This window comes from Coregonus lavaretus, assembly GCF_964263955.1.
Source record: "Coregonus lavaretus genome assembly, contig: HAP1_SCAFFOLD_2633, whole genome shotgun sequence".
In the NCBI taxonomy this organism is placed as follows: Eukaryota; Metazoa; Chordata; class Actinopteri; order Salmoniformes; family Salmonidae; genus Coregonus; species Coregonus lavaretus.
In genome coordinates this window covers 60,423-77,380 of record NW_028160047.1, presented here as the reverse complement: position 1 = coordinate 77,380, position 16,958 = coordinate 60,423, and the positions used below count along the sequence as shown (strand labels likewise).

Here is a 16,958-nt window from a genome sequence, read left to right as displayed (position 1 = left end):
AGGTTGGTGCATAAATGACTAAGATTCAAGCCTCCTGTCAGTTAGGGAGAGTTGTTTCTTTATTGTGTGTTTAGTTGTACCTTTACCTTCCTGTAGTTGACCATTTGGAAGGATTCTGCATGGAGGAATGGTCTAAGATCACTCCAACTCAGAAAACATTTTAGAAAAAGGCTCAGTGCCGTTATCCTCGCAAGGGAGGTATTGAAAGGGGGTGTCAATTTTGACCCCTACCTTTTTGAGAAAAAACGTATTACTTGTTAAACAAAATCTCTTTCTCTGAGCAAATGTATTAGTATAAAATAATTTCATGTACCATTGTTTTGAGCATACAATATAGCTCAGTATTTGAATGCTCAGCATTTTTACTCAACTTTATCAAGGGAGTCAATCATTTGGGACCAAACTGTATACTTCAAAGTTAGAGATATGTTGAAACTGGATCCGTCATTATTATTGTATTATTATTATGATTATGATTATTAATATTATTATTATTATTATTAGCTTCACTACATGGAGAAAAGGTGAAAAATATCAGTCATGACTACATGTTGATGTGATTGCATTAAATCTCCTGACTGTTTGGACGTGGCTGTTAGTAAATGTTTTATTTCTAAGAGATTTCTATTTCTAAGAGATTTTATTTAATTTTTTTATTTCACCTTTATTTAACCAGGTAAGCCAGTTGAGAACAGGTTCTCATTTACAACTGCGACCTGGCCAAGATAAAGCAAAGTAGTGCAATAAAAACAACACAGAGTTACATATGGGGTAAAAAAAACATAAAGTCAGAAATACAACAGAAAATATATATACAGTGTGTGCAAATGTAGCAAGTTATGGAGGTAAGGCAATAAATAGGCTATAGTGCAGAATAATTACAATAGTATTAACACTGGAATGCTAGATGTGCAAGAGATTATGTGCAAATAGAGATACTGGGGTGCAAAATAGCAAAATAAATAACAATATAGGGATGAGGTAGTTGGGTGGGCTAATTTCAGATGGGCTGTGTACAGGTGCAGTGATCGGTAAGGTGCTCTGACAACTGATGCTTAAAGTTATTGAGGGAGATAAGAGTCTCCAGCTTCAGAGATTTTTGCAATTCGTTCCAGTCATTGGCAGCAGAGAACTGGAAGGAATGGCGGCCAAAGGAGGTGTTGGCTTTGGGAATGACCAGTGAGATATACCTGCTGGAGCACAGACTACGGGTGGGTGCTGCTATGGTGACCAATGAGCTAAGATAAGGCGGGGATTTGCCTAGCAGTGATTTATAGATGGCCTGGAGCCAGTGGGTTTGACGACGGACATGTAGTGAGGACCAGCCAACAAGAGCGTACAGGTCACAGTGGTGGGTAGTGTACGGGGCTTTGGAGACAAAACGGATGGCACTGTGATAGACTACATCCAATTTGCTGAGTAGAGTGTTGGAGGCTATTTTGTAAATGACATCGCCGAAGTCAAGGATCGGTAGGATAGTCAGTTTTACGAGGGCATGTTTGGCAGCATGAGTGAAGGAGGCTTTGTTGCGAAATAGGAAGCCGATTCTAGATTTAACTTTGGATTGGAGATTCTTTATGTGAGTCTGGAAGTTGAGTTTACAGTCTAACCAGACACCTAGATATTTGTAGTTGTCCACATACTCTAGGTCCGACCCGTCGAGAGTGGTGATTCTAGTCGGGTGGGCGGGTGCTAGCAGCGTTCGATTGAAAAGCATGCATTTAGTTTTACTAGTGTTTAAGAGCAGTTGAAGGCTACTGAAGGATTGTTGTATGGCATTGAAGCTCGTTTGGAGGTTTGTTAACACAGTGTCCAATGAAGGGCCAGATGTATACAAAATGGTGTCGTCTGCGTAGAGGTGGATCTGAGAGTCACCAGCAGCAAGAGCGACATCATTGATATACACGGAGAAAAGTGTCGGCCCAAGAATTGAACCCTGTGGCACCCCCATAGAGACTGCCATAGGTCCAGACAACAGGCCCTCCGATTTGACACACTGAACTCTATCTGAGAAGTAGTTGGTGAACCAGGCGAGGCAGTCATTTGAGAAACCAAGGCTATTTAGTCTGCCAATAAGAATGCGGTGGTTGACAGAATCGAAAGCCTTGGCCAGGTCGATGAAGACGGCTGCACAGTACTGTCTATTATCAATCGCGGTTATAATATCGTTTAGGACCTTGAGCGTGGCTGAAGTGCACCCGTGACCAGCTCGGAAACCGGATTGCATAGCGGAGAAGGTACGGTGGTATTCGAAATGGTCGATGATCTGTTTGTTAACTTGGCTTTCGAATACTTTCGAAAGGCAGGGCAGGATGGATATAGGTCTGTAGCAGTTTGGATCTAGAGTGTCACCCCCTTTGAAGAGGGGGATGACCGCGGCAGCTTTCCAATCTCTGGGGATCTCAGACGTTATGAAAGAGAGGTTGAACAGACTAGTAATAGGGGTTGCGACAATTTCGGCGGCTAGTTTTAGAAAGAAAGGGTCCAGATTGTCTAGCCCAGCTGATTTGTAGGGGTCCAGATTTTGCAGCGCTTTCAAAACATCAGCTGTCTGAATTTGTGTGAAGGAGAAGCGGGGGGGGGCATGGGCAAGTTGCAGCAGAGGGTGCAGAGTTGGTGGCCGGGTTAGTGGTAGCCAGATGGAAAGCATGGCCAGCTGTAGCAAAATGCTTGTTGAAATTCTCGATTATTGTAGATTTATCGGTGGTGATAGTGTTTCCTAGCCTCAGTGCAGTGGGCAGCTGGGAGGAAGTGCTCTTATTCTCCATGGACTTTACAGTGTCCCAAAACTTTTTGGAGTTAGTGCTACAGGAAGCAAATTTCTGTTTGAAAAAGTTAGCCTTTGCTTTCCTGACTGCTTGTGTATATTGGTTCCTAACTTCCCTGAAAAGTTGCATATCGCGGGGGCTATTTGATGCTAATGCTGTACGCCACAGGATGTTTTTGTGCTGGTCAAGGGCAGTCAAGTCTGAGGAGAACCAGGGGCTATATCGGTTCTTAGTTCTGTATTTTTTGAATGGGGCATGTTTATTTAAGATTGAGAGGAAATTACTTTTAAGGAACAACCAGGCATCCTCTACTGACGGAATGAGATCTATATCCATCCAGGATACCTGGGCCAGGTCAATTAGGAAGGCCTCCTCGCTAAAGTGTTTTAGGGAGCGTTTGACAGTGATGAGGGGTGGTCGTTTGACCGCGGACCCGTTACGGACGCAGGCAATAAGGCAGTGATCGCTGAGATCCTGGTTGAAGACAGCTGAGGTGTATTTAGAGGGTGTGTTAGTCAGGATGATATCTATGAGGGTACCCATGTTTACGGATTTAGGGTTGTACCTGGTAGGTTCGTTGATAATTTGCGTGAGGTTGAGGGCATCTAGCTTGGATTGTAGGATGGCTGGGGTATTAAGCATATCCCAATTTAGGTCACCAAGCAGTACAAACTCTGAGGATAAATGGGGGGCAATCAATTCACATATGGTGTCCAGGGCACAGCTGGGGGCTGAGGGGGGTCTGTAGCAAGCGGCAACAGTGAGAGACTTATTTCTGGAAAGGTGGATTTTTAGAAGTAGAAGCTCAAACTGTTTGGGCACAGACCTGGATAGTATGATAGAGCTCTGCAGGCTATCTCTACAGTAGATTGCAACTCCACCCCCTTTGGCAGTTCTATCTAGACGGAAAATGTTATAGTTGGGGATGGAAATTTCAGAATTTTTGGTGGCCTTCCTGAGCCAGGATTCAGACACTGCTAGAACATCAGGGTTGGCAGAGTGTGCTAACGCAGTGAATAACTCAAACTTAGGAAGTAGACTTCTGATATTTATGTGCAAGAAACCAAGACTTTTGCGATTACAGAAGTCATCAAATGATAGCGCCTGGGGAGTAGGAGTAGGAGTGATACTGAGGGCTGCAGGGCCTGGGTTAGCCTCTACATCACCAGAGGAACAGAGGAGGACTAGAATAAGGATACGGCTAAAGGCTTTAAGAACTGGTCTTCTAGTGCGTTGGGTACATAGAATAAAGGGGGCAGATTTCCGTGTGTTATAGAAAAGATTCAGGGCATTATGTACAGACAAGGATATGGAAGGATATGAGTAAAGTGGAGGTAAACCTAAGCGTTGGGTAACAATGAAAGAGATAGTATCTCTAGAGGCATAAATTGAGTCGGTCTCTGAGTGTATGGGGGGAGGGACAAAATAGCTATCTAAGGCAGGTTTAGCTAGGCTGGGGGGTCTACAGTGATATAGTACAATTAGAAATAACCGAAACAACAATAAACTAACCATGTTTGGGCTGAGGCTAAACATAAACAGGATGTAGTACCGTAAAAAGGAACAGTCCAGCAGATATCAGCTGTATAGCTGAGTTATCATAAGGTCCGGTGGTGAAGCACTAGTGAGTAAGAGGGTTAGCAGGGGCTAGTAAGGGCTAGCAGATGGATGGAATCTTCGTGGTTAACGTCGTAACCACATCAGACGATTTCGTCGGCAGACCAGTCGTGTAGGATCGGCGGGGCTTCGTGTCAACACTAGGTGGTCCCGTCCGGTTGACAGAGAGGTAGATAGCCGGGAGAAGGGCCTAGCTCAGGATGATTAGCTAGACCACAGCGAGATAATTAATAAAATAGAACAATTGACCTTCAATAATTAGTTGTCACTGTGTTAACCACAACTAACATGCTGGATCTCTGTTTAGGGGTCAGTGAACGAAAATGAGTCTCTCTGGGGAGAGAGAGGAGGGGGGCCCTGCCTCTAAAATGAGTCTCTCTGGGGGACATGACACCAAAGCTAAGAGGTGAGGTGACAATGTTGTTTAAGAATTTATAAGGAGTTTATTTCTAAAACGTTATATACACCGTTTTTTCAAGTTTGTTATTTTACATCAGAAATGATTGCTTATGGGTACCTTCATGTGTCTGTCAAATATTGTTGTTCTAAGATTTTAATTAATAGATTTTTGTGTATTAATTTTTCTTTTTCAAAACGCTATATAGCTGGAATGAAATGTTTGTATCCTGTATATTTGACTGTGATATGTGGATGTCTCACCAGCACACACAAACACACACACACACACACACACACACACACACACACACACACACACACACACACACACACACACACACACACACACGACACACACACACACACACACACACACACACACACACACACACACACACACACACACACACACACACACACACACACACATCTTTACCATCATACAAACACACATCTATAGAAGTTTTGCATGACACAATAATTTAGCCTACTCTTAGTTATTGTCTAATATGTTGGCATGCATAACCTTATTGTTTTTACTAATTCTGATCGTTGTTACAAGCGGAATTTTGACAATACTACCTTCAAAACAACACACTCTTCACTCCTGTTTAAACCAAAAAAGGTTATATCGCTTGCTTAATATATGGAACTACTAAAAGTTCTATATAGAAACCTTTTATAGGGTTCTTTAATCAGAACTCTAGAGGTTCTTCTTCACTGAACCAAAATGGTTCCATATAGAACCCTGCATGGTGCCATTTATGAATTATGGCTACTACTATTAAATTGGAATATTTTTTTAAAGAATATATAGGACAATAGGAATGGTTTAAAAACCCCAATATTCATTTAAAATGATCCTTAGAAATAGTAGTGCTGGGGATTTGGAAAGCCATTGATCTTTAACTTACAGTCTGTGGATACTATGCGATTAGAAAGGTTTAAAATTGCATGTACGACATCACAGCACAGTTGAAAAATATATGGCAGGTGGAAATTAAAAAAGGATGTGTGGAACAACGACGGAGTTCGCTAAAGTGTTGAGACACCGACGTTTGTTCAGTTTGTTTTTAAGTTAGCCAAGACGAGGGACAGACGAACGACCTGCTAGCTAGCCAAGCTAGTCGGTACAGCTAACTAAGCTAGCTACTCTACCAGCAGCATCCTAGTTATCCTAGCCACCACTACATCATCACCGGCTGCCTGCATTTCTTGTGGACCGATGGAGCTCCCTGGTTGTTTCTTCCACCTGTTAAATACCGTGGAGGGCTTCTCCCTCTCTCGTTGACGGATGCTGGCTTCCTACTCTCCCTCTGTCCGGTTCTCCTCTCTTCACTAGATGGACGGTAACTTTAGTGTTTAACCCCTCTGTGTCCAAGGATCGAACTTTTGAATATTATTTTCGGGGCGCCCCAAGTAGGCTGGACACATGACATTTTTAACAACGTTTTTTTCGGATAAAAAGTAGTTCATTGCATCTGCCATGGAGCCCAGTTTCATAATATTGTAATGACCCGAGCTGGGTCATAAAGGAAAGAGAGACGGGCACCAGGTGTACAGGGCAGAACACAGGTTTATTCCTGAAGGGGCTATTGTTCAGGCAACAGCCCACGCCGCTAAATTCAGAACCTACACAAATATAACATTTCAAGTTAAGGGCAGACTCATAGCAGCAGATCAGGATCCCGAATAGAAAGAGAGAGAGAGGAGACAGTAACCCCTATTTATGCATTTCAAAACCCTGCAGGATTACCCATCATACCCCCCCAACCTTTCCGTCTGTCCTAGCATATTTAACCCCTGCTAGCACCCATGAGAACAATAACATACCCAAGAACACAGAACACAATACTGGGTCGTTCCAATATTACCTTCTGTCCCTGGTTATGAAGTAATCTCGAAACAACAGGCCTTATTTTAGGGCATTTTTCACCCTACCAGCTCCTATTAGTTCTATTGAGCTCCGTGACACCGTCTCGCCTTCAGAACGTTCTATTCCCAGTCCATTGTTCTGCGTCACAATGCCAGCTTCACTGTTGTTATCAATGAGACCTGCATGCGTTAACCCTGTAGGTTTACCTCAGGTAACTCATTATTACCAAGGTTACGGCTACTTGGTGAGCGTTAACCCTGTAGGTTTACCTCAGGTAACTTATTATTAACAAGGTTACTGACACTTGGTGAGCGCACTCACTGTTTACCTGAGTAAACGTTGTGGTAAGCCACAGTCTAAGAGGCAATGGCTGGCGGATAGCCATCAAACATTAAACATTTTCTGGTCATGGTTAACCATATTTGTTTTAAGAAAAAAGTGTACAATCTAAACAAAACGCATGTCCCTGTCCTCTTTTTCAAGATGTGGCCGATTTAAACAGCCAGAAGACATTTTTAAATTAAGAAATAACCCTTTTTTTAAGACTTGTTTCGAAATGTCTGCTGGGTAATTTGGTATGTGTCGAAATCTTCGTTTGTAGGAATTGAATTGAGCAAATGCTGCGCAGGTTCACTGAGTTGCAAACCAAATGGATATAATGGGTTGATTGTTGTCTAATTGGGTGGTCTAGCTCATTGATTTGTAGATCTGATGCAGTTGCTACCTCAGATTATGAGCCAAGCAAGTGTCATGAATGAGTTATGTATTACAAAAATATGGCCACAAGGAGGAGCAAGAGTGCCATAAACCCATACTGTTTTTTGCCATATAAACCCTAAACCTAACAATCAATCAAATGTATTTATAAAGCTATTTTTACACCAGCAGATGTCACAAAGTGCTATACAGAAACTCTTACCCTACTTATAACCTATTTTAGCCGTAAACCCTAATTCTAGGGTAGGGTAGCCTAGAACACTTTTAGAAACTATTTTAGTAATAATATTATCTTAGTAAATACAATTATAGTATTAAATAGCGTTTTGATTATTTTGTTGTTATTTTATTATATGTATAATTGCAAGACAGAACACTTGATAAATAAGACACATTTATTTTATTTTTCAAATGTGGTTTGAATTGGGTGACCTAGTAACCTCTGTGTGAAAGTCCAGCAATTGGCGTGGGGCAGGTTTGAGACTGATCTAATACACTTTATTTCTCAGCTGCCTCACCAAAGTCTGTACGTCAATGAATAACTTTTAATTGCTAAATATTTCCAATAGATGGCAGCATAAGACCACAAAGCATCAGTTACAGGCTACAAGCAGCAATATGATTGACATGAAATAGCATGCAACCAAATACTATATGTCCCATGATTTTCCAAAAAGGTCACTCATTACTTTAGTTAGCTATATATCTCGTATTAGGCCTGTGATGCTTTTGGAAGAGCAATTACATAGTGACTATAGCAGGTGTTGAACCCCTGGTAAATAATCACTAGTCAGATGCTCCAACCTCAACCCTAGTATACATGCATTTTAAAATATCTAATATATCGATTAAACAACCTCGGAATAGATAAGACAAGAGTGCGTCTTCCAGCCCACCAATGAATTGCATAACCCTCGCGGTTAGCAAATGTACCTCAACATGCCCCTCGCTTGTGCTAGAAGGCAGAGTGCTTGCTGCTGGTTGATGAATCTGACAATGAATGTACCAGGAAAATACGTTTTTCTCAACCAGAGGTGAATAAATTAATGTTCAGGCTTATTGATAGTCGTTATAGTAATCAAGTATAATTTCAAAACATGAGCATAAAAACAGCTAATAATAAACATGAATCATCATTATATTGTTTCACAGTAATCTGTTAAATGCTTTTTCAGTCGTTCCTCTTGCATTAACAGTGTGGAAAGGGACAGTAAAAAACGTGTGCAGGAGTTTTCCTGTGAGGGGGAGTGGTGGTGTATCCAGGGAGAAAACTAAACTAACCGTCTGAAATGTCATTCGTGGTCTTATGCTGCCATCTATTGGAATTATTTAGTAACTGCACTAGTACTGAATAAAGTATACCCTTACTAGTAGTAATTACTCAGAATTTCAAAATATGACATTTTCTAGTTCATTTTACCACTTACAACAATAACATAACAATTTATAGCATAACAAACAATGAAACGGACATAAACAAAAAACACCATACATTTAGTTAACTATATATATATATATATATATATATATATATATATATATATATATATATATATATATATATATATATATATATATATATATATATATTATTTAGATGGGTCACAACTGTAGTGTATAATCGAGCCGGTCGGTCACATTTGACTGTGTAAAACCTAGCAGTACTACTTATTTCTCTGAGAGTGAGGCAGATACATATTATTACTGTGTAAAACCTAGCAGTACTACTTATTTCTCTGAGAGTGAGGAAGGTATATTATTACTGTGTAAAACCTTTCAGTACTACTTATTTCTCTGAGATTGAGGCAGATATATATATTATTACTGTGTAAAATCTAGCAGTACTACTTATTTCTCTGAGATTGAGGCAGATATATATTATTACAGTGTAAAACCTAGCAGTATTACTTATTTCTCTGAGAGTGAGGCAGATATATTTATTATTACTGTGTAAAACCTAGCAGTACTACTTATTTCTCTGAGAGTGAGGCAGATATATTATTACTGTGTAAAACCTAGTAGTACTACTAATTTCTCTGAGAGTAAGGCAGATATATATTATTACTGTGTAAAACCTGGTAGTACTACTTATTTCTCTGAGAGTGAGGCAGATATATTATTACTGTGTAAAACCTATCAGTACTACTTATTTCTCTGAGATTGAGGCAGATATATATTATTACTGTGTAAAATCTAGCAGTACTACTTATTTCTCTGAGATTGAGGCAGTTATATATATTATTACTGTGTAAAACCTAGCAGTATTACTTATTTCTCTGAGAGTGAGGCAGATATGTATTATTACTGTGTAAAACCTAGCAGTACTACTTATTTCTCTGAGAGTGAGGCAGATATATATATATTATTACTGTGTGAAATCTAGTAGTACTACTTATTTCTCTGAGAGTGAGGCAGATCTGTAGCATTTTGCAAAAAAACATGATTATTTGTCTCTCTGAAATGAAACCATCAAGTGATAGATTTTTAACAAATACATGTCTGTCATTGAACAACCCCATACCATGATTAGATAGTGAAAAAACACACCAATCTCTTTCATAATTCCTTCAAACAATAAAAGCTAATTTCCGAACATTTCTGAAAATGGATATATAGCGTTTTGGAATGAAACTCTTCTTATGTTCCCCCATCTGAGCTCAGAGTAGATGAGAGATGTAATGTTTGTCTCTGTTGTATTGAAGCCCAATCAAGCAGGAGAGACCAGCCTCCCCTGTACCCAGCTGTGTGTCCATGAAGAGTGACTGGTCTATGTTTCAACCTATAGTGTTTAGAGAGGGAGACTTTTCTACTGAACAAAGGTAAGAAGAACTCATGGGTCATGGTCAGTGAGTTAAACAACACTGTCTCTAGTCATTTCTCCTCTCCCATTTTCCCATTTATTTTGGTTGTTTTCATAATCCATAGGCTAATACTTTTTTCAATTTTCATAGTTCTGAAACAATATTAAACTAACACTACATTCCCTCCCTCCCTGTGTGTGTGTGTGTGTGTGTGTGTGTGTGTGTGTGAGTGTGTGTGTGTGTGTGTGTGTGTGTGTGTGTGTGTGTGTGTGTGTGTGTGTGTGTGTGTGTGTGTGTGTGTGTGTGTGTGTGTGTGTGTGTGTGTGTGTGTGTGTGTGTGTGTGTGTGTGTGTGTGTGTGTGTGTGTGTGTGTGTACTCCCTGGATGAGGAAATGTAATCTCATGTTTTGTCCACAGAAACCAACAGGAGAGATCAGAGTCAGAGATTCTCAGTGGTCAGTCATCCCAGAGTCATCAAACAGACCTGGCCTCCATATTCAGTGTATGTGGTCCTGTTATGTACATTTGTTTTTGTTTACCTCAAGTAAAGTTGATCTGTCAATCATTCATTAATGTGTTATTGAGAAAGAATTTAGTCTCTTGCTTAACTTATTTACTTGATTTATTTCAGTTGCTTGAAGATAATATTATGACATTTGTGAAGAAGGAGCTGAAGATGTTCAAGAGGATTCTTAGTCCAGAACTCCCAGAAGGCTTTGGGAGTCAGAAGCAGGATAAGGAAGTGGTAGATGCTGAAGATGAGAAGCAGGAGAGCAGTGCCAGAGAGGGGGCTCTGAAAATCACACTGCACGTCCTGAGGAAAATGAACCAGAAGGAGCTTGCTGACACACTGGAGATATGTAAGAGCTGTCTGCCTCATGTTGAATGCTGTTTTATAACAAACATTTAAAAGCTGTAGCTAAAGTACAGCTAAAGTAGCTGTGTAACTCAGTGATATTGTAGCAGCCTTAACACAACACCTAGTGATCAAGTAGCAGCGGAATGTGTTGTGTTGATTAATTTAGAAAAGAGAAGAGGAGAGACAGAAAGAAACAGAGAGAGAGAGCGAGAGAGAGAGAGAGAGAGAGAGAGAGAGAGAGAGAGAGAGAGAGAGAGAGAGAGAGAGAGAGAGAGAGAGAATACCAATAATAATATAATCAGTCACTCCAGTGTGTAATGCATTATGAAAACATTTACACATTTATAGAGTAAGTTAAGAGAATATATTTTTTTTATTAAAAACTTTATAACAGTCCTGTAGGCATTAAAACAGACGTAATATTAATATCCTCTGTGTTATTTCTAGATTCAGATGAGCTTGCTGTGATTTGCCAACGTGAACTCAAATCTAATCTAAAGAAGAAGTTTCAATGTGTATTTGAGGGGATCGCTAAACAAGGAAACCCAACACTTCTCAATAAGATCTACACAGAGCTCTATATCACAGAGGGTGGAACAGGAGAGGTCAATAATGAACATGAGCTGAGACAGATTGAGACAACAACCAGGAAACAAGCAAGACCAGAGACTGCAATCAAATGTAACGACATCTTCAAACCCTTATCTGGACAAGACAAACTTATCAGAACTGTGCTGACAAAGGGAGTCGCTGGCATTGGAAAAACAGTCTCTGTGCAGAAGTTCATTCTGGATTGGGCTGAAGGAAAAGCAAATCAGGATGTCCAATTTGTATTTTCATTCCCTTTTCGGGAGCTGAATTTGATGAAAAAGGAAAAACACACTTTCATTGAACTTCTCAATCACTTCTCAATGGAAACCAAAGAATCAAGAATCTCCAACTACGACAAGTACAAAGTTCTGTTAATCTTTGATGGTCTGGATGAGTGCCGACTGCCCCTAGACTTCCAGAAGAACAAGATCTGTTGTGACATCACAGAGTCAACCTCAGTGGATGTTCTGCTGACAAATCTCATCAATGGAAATCTGCTTCCCTCTGCTCTCCTCTGGATAACTACCCGACCTGCAGCAGCCAATAAGATCCCTTCAGGGTGTGTTCACCAGGTGACAGAGGTACGAGGGTTCAATGACCCACAAAAGGAGGAGTACTTCAGGAAGAGATTCAGTGATCAGGACCTGGCCAGCAGAATCATCTCACACATAAAGACATCAAGGAGCCTCCACATCATGTGCCATATTCCAGTCTTCTGTTGGATTTCTGCAATAGTCCTTGAACACATGCTGAAACATAAGAGAGAAGAGATGCCCAAGACTCTGACTGAGATGTACTCACACCTTGTGGAGTTTCATACCAAACAGAAGAATGAAAAGTATCTTGGGAAAGAAGAGACAGGTCCACACTGGAATAAAGAGAGCATTCTGTCACTGGGAAAACTGGCTTTTCAACAGCTTATGAAGGGCAATCTGATTTTCTATGAAGAAGACCTGAAAGAGGCTGGCATTGATGTCAATGAAGCCTCAGTGTACTCAGGATTGTGCACACATATCTTTAAAGAGGAATGTGTGCTGTACCAAGACAAGGTGTACTGCTTCGTGCATCTGAGCATTCAGGAGTTTCTGGCTGCTGTATATGTGTTCCTCTCATTCATCAACAACAATGAGAATCTAATGGCCGAACCGCAAGTTACTGAAGTTACTGTCTACAAGAGTGCTGTGGATGAAGCCTTACAAAGTGAGACGGGAAACCTGGACCTGTTCCTTCGCTTCCTTCTGGGCCTCTCACTGGAGTCCAATCAGAAGCACTTACGAGGTCTACTGACAAAGACAAGAAGCAGCTCACAGAGCCATGAAGAAACAGTCAAGTACATCAAGGAGAAGATCAGGGAGAATCCCTCTCCAGAGAGGTGCATCAATCTGTTCCACTGTCTGAATGAACTGAATGACCATTCTCTAGTGGAGGAGATCCAAAGCTACCTGAGATCAGGAAGTCTCTCTACAGCCAACCTGTCACCTGCACAGTGGTCAGCTCTGGTCTTTGTGTTGCTGACTTCAGAAAAGGAGCTGGATGTGTTTGACCTGAAGAAATACTCCAGATCAGATGAAGGTCTTCTGAGGCTGCTGCCAGTGGTCAAAGCCTGCAGAGTTGCTCTGTGAGTACATAAAATTACATTTAAGTACTAATCATCAGGAAGAAATGTTCGGTTTAGAGAAATATATGTATTATTGAAAAACATATTGAATCAATGCATTGATGTTCACATTAGTATAACAATATGACCATAAAATTCTAGGAGACAGAAGATTAATATATATGTTGTTTGAGAGAATAAACCAAATGCATCTGCCATTGTCCTTCTACACTACTGGTGTTAAATTAACAGTGTGTTTGTGAAATCATGATGATCTCTTTGCAGGCTGTCAGGCTGTGGAGTCACAGAGGACGGCTGTGCTTCACTGGTCTCATCTCTGAAGTCAAACCCCTCACACCTGAGAGAGCTGGATCTGAGTAACAATGACCTGAAGGATTCAGGAGTGAAGCTGCTCTCTGCTGGACTGGGGAATCCCCACTGTAAACTGGAGACTCTGAGGTCAGTATTCCTGTAGTTGGTCAACAAGTGATAACTGTTCACCAGATCCACATGTGTTTACCAGGCACACATAGTCCACACCATATAAGGTTGGACAGTGAAGCTTCCTGTTTTACATTTTGTGCTATGCTCCAGCAATTTAGATATGAAATAAAAAGTTTCATATTAGGCGACAGAACAGAATCAGGATGTCCAACCTTTTATTTGAGGTTAATGGTGAGAGGTTAGCATGTTTTAGCCTCTGTAACTTTCTCACTCATTATTATTCATTATTCATTCATGATCTTTCTCAATCATGGCAGTCACAGGCTTGATGTAGGCATTGCATTCAAATAATATTGGACCAAATACTAAACTTTTGACTACTTTAATACATTATAAGTGAATTTGTCAGAATACTTTCGACTTCTTCAAATAGGGGGACTAGATACATAAAGTGCTTTCATTTCTAAATGGTGAAACAGATATGTATGAAAATACCCACAAAATAAAAGGTTATGTTATATACTGTCACCTCATATGAAACATTTGATCTCAATAAAAAAATGCTGGAGTATAGAGCCACATTTAAAATGTTAGCTTCACTGTCAAACTAGATATGGTGTGGACTGTATACTCAATACAATCTAAATCTCATACCTCACTGTCTGTCTTTTGACTGATATTGCTTTTTAAACTGCTCTGGTCAGTCTACTCAAATATTTGTACTGTACATGTTTCTATCTACAAGCAATATTATGGTAATTTCTAATAACGTTACATTAATTTATGAATAGATAGGGCAGGTTTCAGGATGCTGATATATCTGAAAATGTTGAAAAAATGTACTGCCACTATTTTCACCACCAAAGAATAGCAGTGTGGTTTTAATAGGTTTTGACTCTTTGCAGGCTGTCAGGCTGTCTAGTCACAGAGGAAGGCTGTGCTTCTCTGGTCTCAGCTCTGAAGTCAAACCCCTCACACCTGAGAGAGCTGGATCTGAGTAACAATGACCTGAAGAATTCAGGAGTGAAGCTGCTCTCTGCTGGACTGGGGAATCCCCACTGTAAACTGGAGACTCTGAGGTCAGTATTCCTGTAGTTGGTCAACAAGTGATAACTTTTCACCAGATCCACATGTGTTTACCAGGCACACATAGTCCACACCTTATGTGTTTGGACAGTGAAGCTTACAGTTTTAAATTTGGTTCTATGCTCCAGCATTTTGGATTTGAGACAGAATGTTTCATGTTAGGTGACAGTATATAATGTCACCTTTTATTTGAGGATATTTTCATACATATCTGTGTTACTGTTTAGAAATGCAAGCACTTTACGTATCTATTTCTCCCATTTGAAAAAGTTGTAATAATTTGGACATATTCACTTATATTGTATTAAAGTAGTCATAAGTTTAGTATTTGGTCCCATATTCCTTACCTGCAGTGATTACATCAAGCTTGTGATTCTACAAACTTGTTGATTACATTTGCAGTTTGTCTTGGTTATGTTTTAGATTATGTTTTTCCCAATAGAAACTGAATGGTGAATAATGTCCTGTCATTTTGGAGTCACTTCACTTGTATTGTCAGTAAGAATAGAAGATGTTTCTGAACACTTCTACATTCATGTGGATGCTACCATGATTATGAACAATCATGAATGAATCGTGAATGATGATGAATGAGAAAGTTACAGAGGAACAAGTATCATACCCCCTCTGTTATTGGTAATGGTGAGAGTTAGCATGTTTTGTTGTAACCTCTGTAACTTTCTCACTCATAACTATTAATGATTCATTCATGATGTTTCTTAATCATGGCATCATCAGGATTAATTTAGTAGTGTTTAGAAACATGTTACAGTGGGGGAAAAAAGTATTTAGTCAGCCACCAATTGTGCAAGTTCTCCCACTTAAAAAGATGAGAGAGGCCTGTAATTTTCATCATAGGTACACGTCAACTATGACAGACAAAATGAGAAAGAATAATCCATAAAATCACATTGTAGGATTTTTTATGATTTTATTTGCAAATTATGGTGGAAAATAAGTATTTGGTCAATAACAAACGTTTCTCAATACTTTGTTATATACCCTTTGTTGGCAATGACACAGGTCAAACATTTTCTGTAAGTCTTCACAAGGTTTTCACACACTGTTGCTGGCCCAATTTTGGCCCATTCCTCCATGCAGATCTCCTCTAGAGCAGTGATGTTTTGGGGCTGTCGCTGGGCAACACGGACTTTCAACTCCCTCCAAAGATTTTCTATGGGGTTGAGATCTGGAGACTGGCTAGGCCACTCCAGGACCTTGAAATGCTTCTTACGAAGCCACTCCTTCGTTGCCCAGGCGGTGTGTTTGGGATCATTGTCATGCTGAAAGACCCAGCCACGTTTCATCTTCAATGCCCTTGCTGATGGAAGGAGGTTTTCACTTACAAATTCACGATACATGGCCCCATTCATTCTTTCCTTTACACGGATCAGTCGTCCTGGTCCCTTTGCAGAAAAACAGCTCCAAAGCATGATGTTTCCACCCCCATGCTTCACAGTAGGTATGGTGTTCTTTGGATGCAACTCAGCATTCTTTGTCCTCCAAACACGACGAGTTGAGTTTTTACCAAAAAGTTATATTTTGGTTTCATCTGACCATATGACATTCTCCCAATCCTCTTCTGGATCATCCAAATGCACTCTAGCACACTTCAGACGGGCCTGGACATGTACTGGCTTAAGCAGGGGGACACGTCTGGCGCAGCAGGATTTGAGTCCCTGGTGGCGTAGTGTGTTACTGATGGTAGGCTTTGTTACTTTGGTCCCAGCTCTCTGCAGGTCATTCACTAGGTCCCCCCGTGTGGTTCTGGGATTTTTGCTCACCGTTCTTGTGATCATTTTGACCCCACGGGGTGAGATCTTGCGTGGAGCCTCAGATCGAGGGAGATTATCAGTGGTCTTTTATGTCTTCCATTTCCTAATAATTGCTCCCACAGTTGATTTCTTCAAACCAAGCTGCTTACCTATTGCAGATTCTGTCTTCCCAGCCTGTTGCAGGTCTACAATTTTGTTTCTGGTGTCCTTTGACAGCTCTTTGGTCTTGGCCATAGTGGAGTTTGGAGTGTGACTGTTTGAGGTTGTGGACAGGTGTCTTTTATACTGATAACAAGTTCAAACAGGTGCCATTAATACAGGTAACGAGTGGAGGACAGAGGAGCCTCTTAAAGAAGAAGTTACAGGTCTGTGAGAGCCAGAAATCTTGCTTGTTTGTAGGTGACCAAATACTTATTTTCAACCATAAT

General features: G+C 40.4%; 1 protein-coding gene across 1 annotated transcript; it reads left to right on the top strand.

Annotated features, from left to right (window-relative positions):
- Positions 1-4,510: 4,510 nt before the first annotated feature.
- LOC311122237 (NLR family CARD domain-containing protein 3-like) lies at positions 4,511-13,758 on the top strand (the record flags this gene model as incomplete). Its single annotated transcript, XM_084196624.1, has 6 exons — positions 4,511-4,791; positions 10,080-10,196; positions 10,596-10,680; positions 10,810-11,038; positions 11,485-13,000; positions 13,749-13,758. The coding sequence occupies exons 1-6, from the start codon at positions 4,709-4,711 to the stop codon at positions 13,756-13,758; spliced, it is 2,040 nt and encodes a 679-aa protein (XP_084052750.1). The 5' UTR covers positions 4,511-4,708.
- Positions 13,759-16,958: the final 3,200 nt, after the last annotated feature.